The sequence below is a fragment of the Triticum dicoccoides genome, chromosome 3B, assembly GCF_002162155.2.
Source record: "Triticum dicoccoides isolate Atlit2015 ecotype Zavitan chromosome 3B, WEW_v2.0, whole genome shotgun sequence".
Taxonomy (NCBI): Eukaryota; Viridiplantae; Streptophyta; class Magnoliopsida; order Poales; family Poaceae; genus Triticum; species Triticum dicoccoides.
The window spans coordinates 403,221,105-403,239,706 of record NC_041385.1 but is presented as its reverse complement, the minus strand read 5'-3'; the positions used below and the strand labels follow the sequence as shown (position 1 = coordinate 403,239,706).

General features: G+C 48.6%; 1 protein-coding gene across 3 annotated transcripts; it reads left to right on the top strand.

Annotated features, from left to right (window-relative positions):
- The first annotated feature begins 15,323 nt into the window (after positions 1-15,323).
- Positions 15,324-18,592, top strand: LOC119276216 (thiamine phosphate phosphatase-like protein). Of its 3 annotated transcripts, XM_037557231.1 has the most exons (7): positions 15,324-15,923; positions 16,003-16,085; positions 16,179-16,247; positions 16,636-17,061; positions 17,149-17,270; positions 17,364-17,565; positions 17,887-18,592. In XM_037557231.1, exons 4-7 carry the CDS (start codon positions 16,687-16,689, stop codon positions 18,238-18,240), a joined length of 1,053 nt encoding a protein of 350 aa, XP_037413128.1. In that variant the 5' UTR covers positions 15,324-15,923; positions 16,003-16,085; positions 16,179-16,247; positions 16,636-16,686; the 3' UTR covers positions 18,241-18,592. The 3 variants fall into 3 exon arrangements, with proteins under 3 accessions (XP_037413128.1, XP_037413127.1, XP_037413125.1); XM_037557230.1 differs by having other exon boundaries at positions 15,324-16,085; XM_037557228.1 differs by lacking the exons at positions 15,324-15,923; positions 16,003-16,085; positions 16,179-16,247 and having other exon boundaries at positions 16,260-17,061.
- Positions 18,593-18,602: the final 10 nt, after the last annotated feature.

Genomic DNA, 18,602 nt, shown 5'->3' with positions numbered 1-18,602 from the left:
GAAGGTCTTGGCACCAATCTCCACACCTTGTTGTACTCAAAGTTGTTTAGTTCTTCATGCATGGCATTGAGCCAATCCGAGTCTTCGAGCGCCTCATAGACCTTTTGGGGTTCAACACAAGAGACAAATGCATGATGTTCACAATAGTTAGCTAATTGTCTACGAGTGCTTACCCCCTTTCTTAGACTTCCAACCACGTTTTCCATGAGATGGCCTTGGGTTGTGAGTTTGGAAGCAATCTTCGCGGCACGACGCTCTAATTCTTCCTCGGGGGTGGAAGGAGGAAGGTTAACTTGATCATCTTGAGCGCCGTCTTGAGCTTGCTCATGATCTTGAACTTGCTCGAGGGGGAGAACTTGACCTTGGGCATCATTTAGAGGTTCACCTCCATCTTGAGGTTGATCTTGCCCTTGGTCTTGTTCATGGAGGTGAGGGCCTTCACTTTGTTCTTCGGAAGCGTGTGGGTCTTGGGGAGGTGATGGCTCTACTTGAGTGGAGCATTGTCCTTCTCCTTCGGGCACAAGGGGTTCCTCAATGGGTAGGATATGACCAATACCCATTCTTCTTATGGCTTGGGGAGGAATTTCATCACCTACATCACAAGTGCCACTTTGCTCCACTTGGGAGCCGTTATTTTCATCAAACTCTACGTTACACGTCTCCTCAATGAGTCCGTTGGACTTGTTGAGAACACGGTAAGCATGAGAGTTTGTAGCATAACCAACAAATATGCCCTCATGAGCTCTAGCTTCAAATTTAGACAAACGAACACCTTTCTTGAGAATGAAACACTTACACCTGAACACCCGGAAGTACTTGAGATTGGGCTTGTTCCAGGTGAGTATCTCATACGGAGTCTTGTTCAAGCCTTTGCGGAGATAGAGCCGATTGGATGCATGACAAGCTGTGTTGATGGCTTCGGCCCAGAAGTTGTATGGAGACTTGAACTCCGCCATCATGGTCCTTGCCGCATCCATCAATGTCCGGTTCTTCCTCTCCGCAACACCATTTTGTTGAGGGGTATATGGTGCGGAATATTGGTGCTTGATCCCTTCATCACTAAGAAACTCATCCAAGGTGTAGTTCTTGAACTCGGTGTCGTTGTCACTTCTTATTGTCAAGATCTTTGCATTGTGTTGACGTTGAGCTTCATTTGCAAAGTCGATGACGGTTTGTTGAGTCTCACTCTTCCTCTTGAAGAAGTATACCCACGTGTATCTTGAATAATCATCCACTATCACCAAGCAATACTTTCTACCCCCAAGACTATCAAAGGATGGGGGCCCAAAGAGGTCCATGTGGAGGAGCTCCAAGGGTCTCTTCGAGTAGATGATAGTCGTGGGAGGGTGAGCCGTCTCATGAAGCTTTCCTTCGATACAAGCACTGCAAACACGATCTTTGGCAAAACTAACATTCGTTAGTCCATGGACATGGTCCCCCTTCAGAAGACTTTGCAAAGATCTCATATTGACGTGGGCTAAACGGCGATGCCAAAGCCATCCCACATCAACTTTAGCCATTAGGCATGTCGCGGTCTTAGTGGGTTGCTCCGAGAAGTTAACCACATAGAGACCGTTCTCGACATGCCCAACAAAGGCTACTTTAAGAGTCTTGCTCCACAAGAGGGCCACGGTATCAATATCAAAGAAGGTGGCAAAACCCATGAGTGCGAGTTGACGAACGGAAAGTAAATTGAACGCAAGGGACTCAACAAGCATGACTTTCTCGATCGTTAGATCATGAGAAATGACAACCTTGCCAAGACCCAATACTTTAGAATGTGAGGCATCACCCCATTCGACATTGGTGGGCATAGATGGGATATTGTGCACGTCCACCACCAAGTCCTTGCTCCCGGTCATATGATTTGTTGCTCCACTATCGAGCAACCATGATCCCCCACCGGAAGCAAACACCTACAAGAGATCAATGCTTGGTTTTAGGTACCCATTGAGTAATGGGTCCTTTGATGTTAGTAACAAGGGTCTTAGGAACCCAAATAGACCATTCAATGTACTCATAAGGAGAACCAACAAATTTAGCATAAACATGTCCATCACTAGCACGGCACAACACATAAGAGGGGTTAAAGTTGCCGACTTTGTTCGGAGAGATGGCGTTGCACTCTTTGGCTTCACCGCTCTTCCCATTGTTCTTCTTCTCCTTAGGAGCACCTTCTCCCTCCTTCACAAAGGTTTGCGTGAGCGAAGGAGGTCGATTGGTCTTGCTCTTCTTCTCCTTGTTCTTCTTCTTGTTCTTGGACTTGGGTGCGAACCCAACTCCCTCCTTTCCCACAACTTCCTTTTGATTGCTCAAAAGGTCATTTAGGTTCTTCTCGCCTTGTATGCATGACACAAGACCTTTCTCGAGTTGTTCCTTCAACTTGGCATTTTCCTCCACAAGATGCATATGCTCACAACATGGGTTAGTAGCATTTGCATTATCAATTAAGACCATGTGAGGAAATGTGGCCTTTTCCTTAGTTAGCTTAACTTGGTGTTGAGCATGAGACTCCTTGAGGGTGGCATGAGCACTTTTCAAGACCTTGTGGGCCTTGTCAAGTACATCAAACTCCTCCGTGAGTCTAACATGATCAACCCCAAGTTTAGCCTTCTCGGAAGCTAGAACACGAGACAGAACAAGAGCATGATCAAGATCTTTCTTTAGTTTAGCATGACCATCGTTGTGTGACTCCTCAAGAGCCAAATGATGCTCACGCTCTTCCTCAAGAGCATTAGAGAGATCTGATATCTCATCGGCATAGTCACGACTATGACTTTCCATCTTAGTGATGGTTTCTTCATGAGCCTCGATCATGTCAATGGCTTCACCAAGTTGTTCCAAGAGAGCAACGAAATGCTTCTTGGATTTGCCCTTGAGTTTACTCATGAAGGACTCAAATTCATTGATCTCCTCATTAGACCCCTTACCATTATCAAAGTCATCCGTTGAAGGAGGGTTAGGAATAATGGTGGTTTTGATGTTGGGGTTACCTTGTTGGTGGCCTTAGCCATGAGGCACTTGGCGGTGATGTTCTCGTTAGGTGCATCGAAGAGAGACACCCGAGGAGTTGAGACAATGGCAACGGATGCCATGGCCATTGTTTCGCCATCTTCATCATCATCGTCATCCTCACGGTATTCTTATTGAACCACCAACCCGCGAGAAGGAGTCTTCTTGGTGAAGTTGTTCTTGTTGGGGAAGGACTTGGCTTTGTCTTTTCGAATGAACTTGCCACCATTGTCTTCTCGCTTCTCGTATGGACAATCCGCAACGAAATGACTGACATTGCCACAGTTGAAACAAGTTCTAACTCGTTGCTTCCCTTTGAGGCCACTTGAGTTGTTCTTGTTGAAATTGGGTCTTGTAGTCTTCTTACTCCAAAACTGTCTTGAGGCAAGAGCCATGTGCTCATGATAATCATACTTCGTGTCCTCGGGGTTGCTCTCCTCATCTTCCTCTTCTTCTTCTTCTTCCACACTAACCTTGGCCTTCAAGGCAAGATTGGGCTTCTTTGCCCTTTGGGAACGGAGCACCGCATTGTCGGCGGTCTTATCCAAGATGTTCATTGCAACAAACTCATCCAACACTTCACCAGAGGTCATGGAGTGGAAGTCCGGTCTTTGGCGGATGAGGGAGGACATGGCCTTGTTGTAGGGCATCATGGCCTTGAGGAACTTGCGCTTGATCCAGTTGTCATCCGTGTCCTTACTCCCATGATCTCGGAGTGCGACCGCAAGTTTGGTCACTCTTCGAAAGAGCTCACGAGGTTCTTCATCCTCTTTCATTGCAAACTCATCGGCTTCATCTTGCACCACTTCATAGTTGGAGCATTGAATGCTAGCACTTCCTCTATACATACGCTCGACACACTTCCATGCTTCTTTAGCCATGACATGAGGTCGAAGATGAGGGAGATCTTCGGGAAGGATAGCATCTTGGATGATGAAGAGAGCACTCTCATTGAATTGATTGTCCACTTCTTCTCGAGGGGTGAAGTTGCTTGGATCATGAGGATAGAAACCTTCTTCAATAATTCTCCAAAGGTTAGTATTCACATGTTTTAAATGACGCTTGAAGCGATAAACCCAAGAATCATAATCTTCATTTTTCACATATTTAGGAGGAGGACCGGCATGATTCAAATGAGTAGAGGGGATCGGTCCTCTATACACTAGGGGTTCCACATGGGCAAAGATGCTGGTGCCATTTCTACCACTAGTAGAAGGACTCTTTTCATTGTTAGCTTCCCCCTTATCGGAGTTAGCATCCGTCACCTTGTTAGTGGGATCACCCACTTTCATTGGTGAGGTAGATAGTTTAAGTCCCTCTAGAAATTCAGTAAACATGCTTTTAACCTCGGCCGTCATGGAGGTTTTCAATGTGTCTAAAGCCACATTGAATTCCTCACGTGAGACCGAGGTTCCCCCTTCGGCCGAAGACGAGATGGGATTCACACCGGAGTGTTCCTCCGCACCGTCGTTGACGTCAACCATACTCTTCGGACGGCAAACTCCTTAATAAAGAGACGAGGCTCTGATACCAATTGAAAGGATCGATATGGTTGACTAGAGGGGGGGTGAATAGGCAACTAACAATTTTTAGACTTTTATTTAACAAATTAAACCTTGCAATGAAATAGGTTGTCTAGATGTGCAACTACGTGGACAACCTATATGATGCAAAGACAATGATCACACAAGCAAGCAATGGATATAGCACAAGTAAGCTTGCAAAAGTAAAGGGATAAGATAACCAAGAGTGGAGCCGGTGGAGACGAGGATGTGTTACCGAAGTTCCTTCCTTTTAAGGGGAAGTACGTCTCCGTTAGAGCAGTGTGGAGGCACAATGCTCCCCAAGAAGCCACTAGGGCCACCGTAATCTCCTCACGCCCTCACACAATGCGAGATGTCGTGATTCCACTATTGGAGCCCTTGAAGGCGGCAACCGGACCTTTACAAACAAGGTTGGGGCAATCTCCACAACAATTGGAGGCTCCCAACGAAACCATGAAGCTTCACCACAATGGAATATGGCCTCGAGGTGACCTCAACCGTCTAGGGTGCTCAAGCACCAAGAGTAACAAAATCCACACTAGAAAGTATGGGGGAAGTAAATATCCTTTGGTGGAAGTGTAGATCTAGGTCTCCTCCTTCAAACCCTAGCACATCAACAAGTTTGAGTGGCTAGAGAGAGAGATTGGGCAAGAGAGCTTGAGAGCATCAATGGTGGAGTGAGAGAGGTAAGAGATGGGCGTGGTAGGTGGAGGAACCACCTTATATAGCAACCCACTAAAATCCAACTGTTACTGCGTTTTCAGTACTGCAGCGGTACAACCGCTCCTTGTCCCGGTACAACCGGGACTCACGATGTAACTGCAGAACCCTACCAGGCGGTACAACTGGGCCATCGGGCGGTAGTACCTGTCATTAGCAAATAACCGGACCAACCGCCCAGCTACCGCACAACTACCGCACCGAAACAGAACGAAGTCACCCTTGAGGGCGGTAGTTGGGCGGTGCATGGCCGGTGCAACCGCCTGGTCTTGATTGCTTGGGCGGCTAAGGAACAAGTGGAAGAACCGCTCGAACCTCCGGTTGTACCGGTTGAAAAGGAACAACCGGACCAACTGGGCCACCACCGCCCAGCCACCGCATCAAAACAGAAGCCTGACCGGTACATGGGCGGTGCATGGCCGGAACAACCGCTGCTGGACTATGCAGAGTCAGATGGCGGTACCACCACCCGGAGGCAGCGGTACCACCGCCCGGAGGCAGCGGTACCACCGCTCGACAGCAATAGAGTAGTGTCAAGAGCCAGAGGTACAACCGCTCGGACGAGCGGTACAACCACTGGGAACACACAGCAAGGATTAGATGAAGATGGAGGCACTCTCTCGACAAGAAAAAAGGGGGGATGGAGGTGAACGAGAATGGACTCTCCTATTCTATCCACAGTGGATTCCCTCTAGAGTGTACGGGGTCCCTACGACCAAAGAGATAAAAGCGTAGAGGATTCCGTCTTCAAATGATTCCTTCGAGAGAGAACCACTAACCGATGAAAGCCTAATCATTGAGAACCTGAAACAAATAGCACAGGATTAGACCAACAAAGGGTTGTCATCATCATCCAAAACATAAGGTAGGGAAATGCCCTTACACGGGAAGCTTCAAGCCCGATTAAAGCAGCCGACCCACAAGATGTTGATGTAGAATCACCAAGACCGGCTATACTGAGTCGGGGAGACCTATTGTGTTGGCCAAGTGTTCTGCCAAAGAGGAGCACATTGAACGACGTAAAGTTAGATTTGATGTTGCTGACTATACTCACATGAGCCTTGGCGAAGTATTTTCTGGCTATCTTAGTCAAGTGCACAGCAGCCGTGATCTTGAAGTTGATATGGTGAAACAAATGCACCAGAAATTTGAGGTACAAACTCTTCCCTTTATTGAATTACCTTTACTATGCCAGCCCCCAAGTCTATTGCTTATGATGAATATGTTGTAGACTTAGAACGAACCTATGAGCATTAATAACATCTTTTGATAAAACTTGTAAAAAATCCGGCTTACTCCGTAGTCCCCAAGGGCCGGTTTAATCAGCACGAATGAGCCGGTCCTTCATATGCTTGTATAAAATATAGTACTTGTGTAGCTTTTAACAGCAATATGCATTAGCCCCCAAGTGTTAAGTACTCTTGCTTGCAAGGTGCTTGGGACTTACTCTCATGAACCGTCGCTTAGATAAAACTTTCAGGCAGACATTAGCCCCCAAATGCCAAGTGTTTTTGCTTGCAAAAGGCTTGGGACTTAATTTTGTCTGCTAATATTCAAGATTTTAACCCGGTATTTGTATAGACCACCACTACTCAACTTCAATCAGAGCTGTCTGAATTGAAGAACCGCCTGGAATCACAGGAGACTGAAACCCAAAGGGCAAATTCCAAATTTGAATTCAGTGTGTCTGAACAAGAAAAATTGAAAACCGAGTTTGAAGTTGAGAAAAAGGCTTGGGCTGAGGAAAAGATTGCCTTAACCCAACGAGCTGAAAAAGCAGAGGCGGCTCTTGAAGAGGTGACCACTGAATTATCCGGCTTAAAACGCCATGTGTCTCAAATGGTCTCAGCGTTCTTTGGTAAGCCACCCTACAAGCTTCAAGTTTTAAATCTTTCTAGTGATCATATGACTTTGTCATTTAACTCATCTGCCATTGCTATGCAGGCCCCAGAAGCACCAACCTCAACTAGGACATGCTAATAAAGCTGAAGGCGGTTTACACGCTCGTGGAACAACTTTACACTGGATCTCAGCGTGCCTTAGCCACAGTTGCCCTGTCAAACAAAGCCCCCACACTCCTGGTTGATGTACTGAAGAAGCTTTCTGTGCTGCCCCAGCGGTTCAATGAGTTGAAGCGGTCATCTGCGAGAGCCGGAGCCGTGGCTGCCTTAAGCCGGGCCAAGGTGTGGCTACCAGAATTAGACCCGGCCGACAACGCCATTGGGTATCCAAGCCTTAAAGAGGATGGCACTTCATTTGAACAGGAGGACTTTGCTGCTTGTGTGAAGGAAATACGCCATGTGGCCAATTTGATTGCCGATGAGATGGACCTTACCAAGTATCATCCGGCTTATGATGCAGGAAACCAGAGGATGCCGACGCCACGTTATAAAGTGGCAAGCCTGATCCCCCCCAATCCGTAAGCATACCTTCGCCCCTGAAGTTGACCCGTCCAAGATCATTGATGATGAAGCTGAATTTGAAGCTTTGAGTGGCATTGACTAGTCGTCATCAACCTTCCAGGACAGGAAACAGGACGAAGGAGCAGAGAGGGTTGATCCAGAAGCTTCAGGCCAACAAGAGAACTGATCCGCCGGGCGGCTCATATTTATGGCCTTCTGAAAAAACAGTTTAATCATTTGGACTCGGGGAGTCATGTAATAGAGTAGAAATAACTTTGCTCTATTGTGCCATTGTGCACATTTTGGTGCTCAACATTATTAAGCCGTCATCTGATATTTACCCTTATTATACATATCATCTCTTTTCCTTATGCATAAGAAAGTCCTTAAACTATCCTGCACACAGAAATAGATCACAAGAACCCTTGGCGGTTTACCGCAGGGCGGGTCATAATATCTGATATATAACCACTAATATGAAAAAAAGGAGTCACAGATAAGTCTGTTATGAATCATAACTTTGAAACACAACTGTAATATCATACCTGTGATATTGAATTTGCACTGCCAGTTTATATGACCTGAAGAGTAAGGGTGATAACCCAATCTTTAGAAGCCAACACTTCCAAATGTTTGATGATTATCATATGTTGGCGACTTATCGTCCAAAGCCAAGCCGGGTTAAATATAAACATATATGTACCTTAGATCTGAACAAAAAAGTCTCAAGACAAAACCAAAGATTGTTTTCAAAAAACTTAAGCCAAACAGATAAAAATCGAGGCTTCTGATTCGAATACGATCAGTAAATCGGACCAAAAGGGGCTAAGCTAGGATTCGAATACGATCATGAAGCCCCCTAGTGGTTTTGGCGTTGCGCCGATCAAGAGGGTACCGACAGTTATGTTCTCTTTGGTTCGAATACGACCTATGTTTGAACAGGAAGCCCCCAAATGACCATGGGAGTTTTTTAACAACTCTAATTCGAATACGATCAAAGTCGGACCCAAAAAGGGGTTAAGCTATGATTCGAATATGATCAAGAATCCCCTTAGTGGGTTTCGCATTGTGCCGATCAAGAGGGTACCGACAGCTATGTTCTCTTTGTTTTGAATACGACCTATGTTTGAACAGGAAGCCCCCTAGTGATCATGAGGTTTAACGGCTAGATTCGAATACGATCATGAGCCGGACCAAGAGGGTTAAGCTAGATTCGAATACGATCAGCCCCCAATTGGTCGTTGGAATTATGATGATGAAGACATATGATCATTGAGGATGAAAAGGACAGAGGTCCTGCTTTATTACTTATCATAATATATACATTGTCAAAAATATGTACATCATGAGAGCCGGTGGCTCAAGTGTAGTAAGGCCAAAGATGGGCGATATTCCACGGCCGGCGGGTATCCTCCTCCCACTTACGTGAGTCTTTGTGCTCTCAAACATCGATAAGGTAGTATGACCCGTTGTTCAAGTTCTTGCTGACCACAAAGGGCCCTTCCCAAGGTGGGATAACTTCTGTGCATCAGTTTGATCCTGGATGAGCCGGAGCACCAAGTCACCTTCTTGAAAGGTTCTGGACTTAACCCGGCGGCTGTGATAACGGCGTAGGTCCTATTGGTAAATCGCCGAGCGGGCTGCTGCCAAATCACGCTTTTCATCTAACAGGTCAAGTGCATCCTGGCGGGCTTGTTCATTATCAGCTTCAACGTAAGCCGCCACACGGGGCGAGTCATGACGGATGTCACTAGGGAGAACCGCCTCTGCTCCATAAACCATGAAGAAAGGCGTGTAACCCGTAGACCTGTTGGGGTAGTATTGATGTTCCATATCACAGAAGGTAACTCCTCCACCCAACAACACGGCGTCCATTGCAAAGGAACCATAAGTTGGGGCTAGATGCCTTTCAAGATTTCCTGATTGGCTCTTTCAGTTTGACCATTGGATTGAGGGTGACCTACTGATGAAACATCAAGCCGAGTATGCTCACATTGACAAAACTCCTCCATGGCACCCTTGGACAGATTAGTACCATTGTCAGTTATAATGCTGTGTGGAAAGCCAAAACGAAAGATCACCTTTTTCATGAATTGGACCGTCGTGGCTGCGTCACACTTACTAACTGGCTCTGCCTCAACCCACTTTGTGAATTTGTCAACTGCCACCAAGAGGTGGGTCTTTTTATCTTTGGATCTTTTGAAAGGCCCAACCATGTCAAGTCCCCAGACTGCAAACGGCCAAGTAATTGGAATCATCCTCAATTCTTGAGCCGGCACGTGAGCCCGTCGTGAGAATTTCTGACAACCATCACATTTACTGACCAGATCCTCTGCATCAGCGTGAGCTGTCAGCCAATAAAATCCATGACGAAAGGCTTTGGCTACAAGGGACTTTGGACCGGCATGATGGCCACAATCTCCTTCATGAATCTCACGAAAAATTTCTTAACCTTCCTTAGGAGAGACACAACGTTGAAACGCCCAAGTGATACTGCGATGATGCAACTCACCATTGGCAATTGTCATTGACTTAGACCGCCGGGTTATCTGCCTAGCCAAGGTTTCATCCTCAGGCAACTCGCCCCGAGTCATGTAAGCCAAATATGGAACTGTCCAATCTGGGATGACGTGAAGAGCCGCCACCAATTGCGCTTCCGGGTCAGGAACAGCCAAGTCTTCCTCTGTAGGCAACTTGACAGAAGGGTTATGCAGAATATCCAAAAAAAGTGTTAGGTGGCACCGGCTTATGCTGAGACCCCAGCCGGCTTAAAGCATAAGCCGCCTCATTCTTTCTGCGATCAATGTGCTCCACTTGGTAACCCTTGAAGTGTCCAGCAATGGCATCAACTTCACGGCGATAAGCCGCCATGAGGGGATCCTTGGAATCCCACTTGCCTGAGACTTGTTGGGCCACCAAATCTGAGTCGCCAAAGCACCTTACCCGGCTTAAGCTCATCTCCTTAGCCATCCGAAGACCATAGAGCAAGGCCTCATACTCAGCTGCATTGTTAGTACAAGGAAACATCAACCTTAGCACATAACAAAATTTGTCACCTCGAGGGGAAGCTAAAACAACTCCAGCCCCCGAGCCCTCCAATTGCCTGGACCCATTAAAGTGAATAATCCAATATGTGTTATCCGTGTAATCCACACACATACGCCAGGTGTTGTTCTTCTTAAGCACGAGCACCGGGTTAGCCAACCACTCTGGATGAAAAACTTCAATAATAAACCCAGCCGCTAAGAGCTGGGCCACTTCCTCACCAATGGCCTTACGCCTCTCCTCATTGAATCTCCAAAGAAACTGTTTGACTGGCTTAAATTTTGGATCAATATTGAGAGTGTGCTCAGCGAGTTCTCTCGGTACACCCGGCATGTCAGAAGGTTTCCATGCAAAGATGTCCCGGTTCTCACAGATGAACTCGATGAGCGCGCTTTCCTATTTGGGATCGAGGTTAGCGCTGATACTGAACTGCTTAGATGAGTCGCCAGGAACAAAATCAACCAGCTTGGTATCATCGGCCGATCTAAACTTCATCACCGGGTCATGCTCTGTGGTTGGCTTCTTCAAAGACGTCATGTCCGCCGGGTCAACATTGTCCTGATAAAACTTCAACTCCTTAGTTGCACAGATAGACTCAGCATAAGCAGCATTGCCTTCCTCACATTCCAGGGCTATCTTTCGACTCCCATGCATTGTGATGGTTCCCTTATGACCCGGCATCTTGAGTTGTAGATAAACATAACATGGTCGTGCCATGAATTTTGCATAAGCCGGCCGTCCAAACAGAGCGTGATACGGGCTTTTGATTTTGACCACCTCAAAAGTTAACTTCTCAGCCCTGGAATCATGCTCATCTTCAAAGGCCACTTCCAGCTCAATCTTACCCACTGGGTACACCGACTTACCAGGCACCACTTCATGGAAAACAGTGTTGGACATCTTAAGGTTTTTATCAGTCAACCCCATGCGACAGAAAGTCTCATAATAAAGGATGTTGATGCTACTGCCTCCATCCATGAGCATTTTAGTGAATTTGTATCCACCAACCTGAGGTGCCACCACCAAGGCCAAGTGACCCGGATTGTCAACCCGGGGAGGGTGATCCTCCCTCTTCATGGAATAGGCTGTTCAGACCATCTCAAATAACAAGGAATTGCCGGCTCAACAGCGTTCACAGCCCTCTTATGAAGTTTCTGGTCTCGTTTGCACAAACTGGTGGTAAACACATGATATTGTCCACTATTCAGCTGCTTTGGATTACTCTGATATCCCGATTGCTGCTGCTGCTGACCCCCCTGGCTAGATGGCTGATTATAACCGCCCTGATTACCTTGAGGGTCTTGAAAGTTGGAATTAGAACCGCCCCCCGGGCCATGAAAACCGCCACCACCCGAGCCGCCACCCAGTCCATGAATGTTGTCAAACATGTTAGAATTCTTGAAAGCCTTCATGATCGTACAATCCTTCCACAGGTGAGTGGCCGGTTTCTGCAGAGTACCATGCCTTGGACAGGGCTCATTTAGCAACTGCTCAAGAGTGGGACCTGACCCGCCGGACCGAGGAGGTGGTCTCCTCTTACGTTGTTGATTGTTGCCCTGCGCATTGGTGTTAGCCACAAACTCCAAGCTACCATCAGCCTTACGTTTATTATTGCCTCCTTGATTTGTCGGGTTATGCTGAGAACCCTTGGTGTTGCCGCTCTTCTTTCCCTTCCCTGTCTTCTCATCGTCAGACTCGGGATCCTTGGTACTATCAGAGTCGGCATATTTGACTAGAGCCGCCATCAACTAGCCCATGTCATTACAATCACGCTTGAGCCACCCTAACTTCTGTTTCAGAGGCTCAAAATGGCAATTTTTCTCCAACATAAGACTGCAGAGCCGACATCCATCTTATCAGATGAATGTATTATGGCCTTGACCCGACGCACCCAATGGTTCGTGGATTCACCTTCCTCCTGTTTGCAGTTAGTCAAGTCCACAATCGACATGGGCTGTTTGCATGTATCCTTAAAGTTCTGAATAACCCGGGCCTTCAACTCTGCCCATGAACAGATGGAGTTAGGTGGGAGCCCCTTCAACCAAGTACGGGCCGTTCCATCCAGCATCATGGTGAAGTACTTGGCCGTTGCAGCGTCACTGACTTCCAGTAATTCCATAGCCATCTCGTAGCTTTTGATCCATGCCCCAGGTTGTAAGTCGGCCGTGTAATTAGGCACCTTTCGAGGTCCCTTGAAATCCTTGAGCAAACGCTTGTTACGTAGAGCCGGCACCAGACAAGGTGCACCTCCAGTCCTAGTGGTCACGCCTGCCTCAATAGAGGTCGTCGGATAAACCGGAAAAGACTGGTAAGCCGCTCGCTGAGCCGCATGCGCAGCCGCCTGCTGAGCCGCCCGCTCAGCCTCTTGACGTATCCTATCCTGATCAACCAAGTTAGGAACTCCATCACACGCCGGGTCATGCCCGCACGGCTGGTCACGGCGCCGGGCGTTGCTTGAAACGGTTGCTGAATCCATGTGCCTGCTATAGCTCGGGCTCCGGCTTGGGCGAGGGGTCAAATGAATCATGTCTCGACTATAAGAATATGCCTCCTGCTACGCCAAAGCCATCTGAATAAGTTCTCTGACCCTTCGTGTTTCAACCGCCGTCGGTGAGTCGCCATCCACCGGGAGAGCCGCCAATCGTGCCGTTGCGGCGATCATGTTCTCCAAAGGGTTAGAAAAATGACCCGGTCGTGTTGGTACATAGTGAGGTGGAGTAGCATTCAGACGAGGGGGTTCCGTCACACGTGGCTAAACCGGCATCCCAGCCCCGTGCGTTGCAACCCGGTTTACCTCTGGCGGGTTACTGGGGCCTGCACCAGGCGTGCGGAAGAGGTTTCTAGGATCATAAACTGGAGGCAGACGGGATTGAGTCTTCTGGTGCCTTCACCTCATGATCTCATTTGATGCGTTCAGATCCATCGTGAGCTGGAGAGCCTCTGACTGAATCTGCTGGGCTCGAGCATCCAGAGCCGCCCGCTCTATGGCCATCATGTCGTCCTCCACTGCCAGGTTTTCCTTGGCTTGTGCTACCTCCTCACGTAACCGCGCCACTTCTGCATCATGTTGAGCTTGATCCGCCGGATTGACCACGGCGGTTAACAGGGTTGTCATCCTATCCATCAGATCCATCAGTACCTGAGCCGGCGGGCGTGCAGGGCCTCCTGCCCCGGCTGCTGCTGACCCGAAGGTTATCGCTGCCACAGTCGTAGAGTTTTGCCCGGGTTGCGTGCCGGCCATGAAGATCCCAACTCTGCTCGGCGGCTTAAAGGGGTCCGGAATACTGCTGCCATCGGAACAGCCCCCAAGCCCGCCGTCTTTCAATTGATACAACGAATCCGTCTCACTCGTGGATGACTCGCCATCAGAGTAGATGGCCGTCTCACCGCCAGACACAGATCCTTCAGAAAATTTCCGTCCATGGATGCATCCCACGAAGGCACGCTTCACGGCGGGCTGAGCCCGGACGGGTCTCGCACGTTGAGCCGTCTCGATGATGTCGGTGCAGATGTCCGGCTCAGGGCCCGGCTCGCCGATCTTGCCGATGAAGACGTGGATTCCGCCGAAAGGGACCCGGTACCCGTACTCAATTGAGCTGGCGTCGGGGCCCCAGCCTGCGTCGTCGATGTAGAGCTTGCCGCGACGACTCTTGGTCATCCGGCCCACTGCGTATCCTTTGAGCCTTTCGAAGCTACCCTTCAAGAACTCAAACCCACCGTGCGCTGGCCCCATGGTGGGTACCAACTGTCGTGGAATTGTCACGGCAGATGTCCTAGTGAAAGGATTTAGTCGTGGAGCCATCGCAACTAGGAAGCTTAAAGGGGTTAAAATGGGACAAAGGACACGGGAGTTTATACTGGTTTGGCCCCTTGTCGTGAAGGTAATGGCTTAATCCAGTTTGAGGTGGGATTGCTTATGTCTCGATTACTAGGGAGCGAATCCGCTTGACCTAGCTCTCGATCTGATGTTACTTGTCCTGAACCGCCGAGTCGTCCCTTTATATACAGAGGTAAACACCCAGCGGCTCACAGAGTCTCAGCCGGCTCATAAACAGTGTCCGTCTCGGTCTCTATCTGTTCCTGCCTTACAATACAAGTTACATATATATGGTGGTTTATCTCTACGGACCTTGAGTCGCCTTTGGGCTTTGGGCCCTTAACCGAACCGCCATCTTTCAGCGCCGTCTTGGGCTTTATGAATGGCCATAGGTATAATCCGGCCCCTCCTGGGCGGGTCATACCTAATAGTTCTATCCCCAACAAGATCAGTTTGTCAGCCTCTAATCTTCGGGCATGTATCTTCATCCTTGAAGGGAGAAAATCTAATATCAAGGCATATAGTCTCACTAAGCATGATCTACCCCTTTCTAAAGGGTGCCACGTGTGGCTCGTTCAGCCTCCTGGCCACGATTGTATCCCCCATAAACATTGTCAATGTTCAACAGAGTGGAGTGTGTTTAGCCCAAAAAAAAGATAGCCAAAGGAGGTGTAAACTTGGACAAAATTCTATCGGGCAACTCTTCTGATGGAATCTCCACTACCTAAAAAACCGTATGGTTCCATCTCCCCACTTACGTCGCTAAGTTTCGTCTGACCTCCCACTTCTGATAACCCCACCCCGCTTCATCCGCTGGTTCCATCTCACGTCGTGGTCTATCTCCTCAATCGCCGCCGAAATCACCAGCCCCCCTTCCCAAAATCCATCACGGGATGTCCTCGCAGCCAACTGTACATCTGCTCCCATCTACCCCGCCGCCCCGTCAAACCCCACGGTGGATTCAGATCCGACATTCCGGACTGGCGGGGAAGGCAGGTATTGCGGCAAAGCGACAACGATGATGAGGAGGAAGACCCTGGGGCCATGCGACGGGAGCAAGTCACATAGCCGCTTCCTGACCAGCGGGAGACGCCGCAATGGCTGCGAGGAGGAGGTTGCTCAGCGGGAGTGACGAGTCTCCCGTGGTAGCCGGGGCCGCTGCTGATTCAGACAAGGCGAGTAAAAGGGATGCAGGCCATGCCAGGGCCTCGCAGGAGGCGTCCGCCATCGTACAACATGCATGGAGATGAGGTGGCGGCTCGAACTGCAGCGGGCGCAGCCATACGAGCTCGTCGTCGGGAGGAGGGAGGCCGCCGAGGGCATCTAGCGGCAAAAGGAGCAGCTCTCTAGGGCTCTTGCCGCGCTGCACAACTACAAATACAGGTACGTGTTTCTTTCTCTCCACATATACTAATAGATTTGGCTGTGTTTTGTCCAACAACATCGATCTCCTGATTGCAAGAATCCGAGGAGGGGGTATCTGGAGAGAAGGCACAGCTTGGACATCTGGAGAGGCTGCTTAGGACGAGGCAGTATTGTATCCAGGTTGCTGCCTTGTAACATGTGGTATTCCATGAGCTGTCGATAAGTTGCAGAAAATTGTCTTCCATGGACTGAGAAAATGATTATCCTCTGTAGATCCTGCCAAGTTGGACATGCTGCACACGTTTTAGCGACATAGCAGATTTCCATTCCTGAAGATCACAGGTGCTTTGTGTCTTATATTTTTTAGAACAATAAAAAATATGTAGTAGATGCAACTGCAGACCTAGGATTTAGTTCATGTCGTGCTTTGTGGGTATGCCTAGGATAAGATGGTACTGGTCAAGATGTATGTTGATCTTAGCCGCTTCTTATGGACACATGAGAACTTATTTCTTTTTTCATTTCTTAAAGCTTGTATTTGTTTCTTTTTCGAGAAACGTATGTGCATAAATTGATATCAGAACTATCAAAGTTTAAGATGTGGGAATTATATATATTTCCGACTATGTTCAACTTTTTTGAAAAAAATATTTTGTCCCGTTGCAACGCACGGTCATTGAGCTAGTACTAATAAACTTTCCGATGAACCATCCCTATCGTGATGACAAAGCACCATGCAAAGGCGAAGGCAAAGGCAGCCAATCGAGTATGCACAACAGTTATGGTACGGCGAAGGGCGAACAAAGCGAATGTAAACGCAAGCACAAGAGAGAGGCCACAAGTGGCGGTGTGGAAGCCTTCCCAGGTCACCAGCTGCCACACGGCTACGGCTGCGGCTGCTATAAAACCACACCGAGAGTCCGAGACGCCGCCACCAACAAACAAACAGAAGCCACGCCGGAGTCTCGTACCGCAAACGTCGGAGGCAGGAAGCATCGTCCGCCGTCTCTTCCCGGAGATGGCCGCCGTGGTGGTGCTGTTCGACTTCGACAAGACCATCATCCAGTGGGACAGCGACGACTGGGTCATCACCAAGCTCGGGGCCGCCGACGCCTTCAACCGCCTGCGCCCCACCATGCGCTGGAACTCGCTCATGGTACGAACACGATACGCCCACACACCCGCCTAGACACGCGTGGCGCTTCTCCCGGCTGAGTGAGGCCTTGATGTCTTCCACTTCCAGGACAGGATGATGGGGGAGCTCCACGCGCAGGGGAGGTCGGCCGACGACATCCGCGTGTGCCTCAGGAGCGCGCCTCTCGACGCGCACGTCCTCTCCGCCATCCGGACGGCGTCGGCATTAGGGTATGAAATGGACCGATGGCGATTTGCCGATGTGTTCTTGATTTCCCACGCGGCCGGTGGTTGGATCTTGACGGTGGTAGGTGTGCGTCGCAGGTGTGATTTGAAGGTGGTGAGCGACGCCAACTCCTTCTTCATCGAGACCGTCCTGGAGCACCACGGCGTCCTCGGCTGCTTCTCTGAGATCAACACCAACCCCGCGCGCGTGGACGCCCAAGGGAGGCTCAGGATCTCGCCGTTCCATGATCCCACGACCTCGCCCCATGGCTGCAACCTGTGCCCTGACAACATGTGCAAGGTATGAACAGTAGGATGGCAGATCACTTCATGTGTTAATTCACAGATTCACTCGATGCACGTGGGTGATGGAGACAAAAGAAACAATTTATTCACTTAGTATATACTCCCTCGGTCTCAAAATAAGTGTCTTGAGCTTAGTACAAACGATTGATAAAATATTGTGTGTGCTGCATTTAGAATCTTGTAGTATTAGGCATGATGTATTGTCAAACCATTGATAAAATATTGTGTGTGCTGAAACCTCAGTGCATTTACTCATCTGAAAAGTGGTGAAAACCGACCTTACCACCCATGAACTAAATTTCACTTGCCATTGCAGGGCAAGATAATCCAGAGGATTCAAGAGACAGACAGTGCCAAGAACAAGCACTTCATATACATCGGTGACGGGAAGGGGGATTACTGCCCCTCTCTTAAGCTAGGGGAAGGGGACTATGTCATGCCAAAGGAGAATTACCCCCTCTGGAATCTCATCAGCAGCGATCCCCAGCTTATCAAAGCTGAGGTTCATCCATGGTCTAGTGGCGAGGAATTCGAAAGGATCCTACTTAAGCTGGTGAACAAGCTGATCACCTCGCATGCACAGGGGTCCCAATTGGACTACAAATGCGACATGAGCAATCCAGTATCAACGGAAGTGGGTCACCATCAGACTCTCCCTGTCCCAAATTGATCCGTAACCATATCTTAGCTCACGGTACAGGCAAGATTTCGTGACCATTTTCACATGCCTCACCAAGGAACTGTCCTCGATCAGAATTCATCCTAGTATATGATGTAACAAATAATTGCACCGACCATGTCGGTGGATTTTCTGCACATTGCGTCTCTTATAAAACTGCAGGATAGCATATGCGATTAAATTTAGAATCAAGACTTGCCCATCAAACTCTACAGGCAAGTTCAGGGACCAAACAGCATGTTTAAATGAGATAAAACAGTCAACAGTGTAACAGAGTGGTAGTGATCTGCTAATGCAGGTGTGGCATTTTCAGTAATCGTATTTATAAACGGGATTTACGTTAGCACTTTGTA

Bases quoted from the DNA above. Each gene is read 5' to 3' on its own strand.
- LOC119276216 (XM_037557228.1), top strand. From the start codon at position 16,627: ATGACAAAGCACCATGCAAAGGCGAAGGCAAAGGCAGCCAATCGAGTA. The intron at 17,062-17,148 runs GTACGAACACGA...TTCCACTTCCAG, and splicing joins TGCGCTGGAACTCGCTCATG to GACAGGATGATGGGGGAGCT. The intron at 17,271-17,363 runs GTATGAAATGGA...TGTGCGTCGCAG, and splicing joins CGGACGGCGTCGGCATTAGG to GTGTGATTTGAAGGTGGTGA.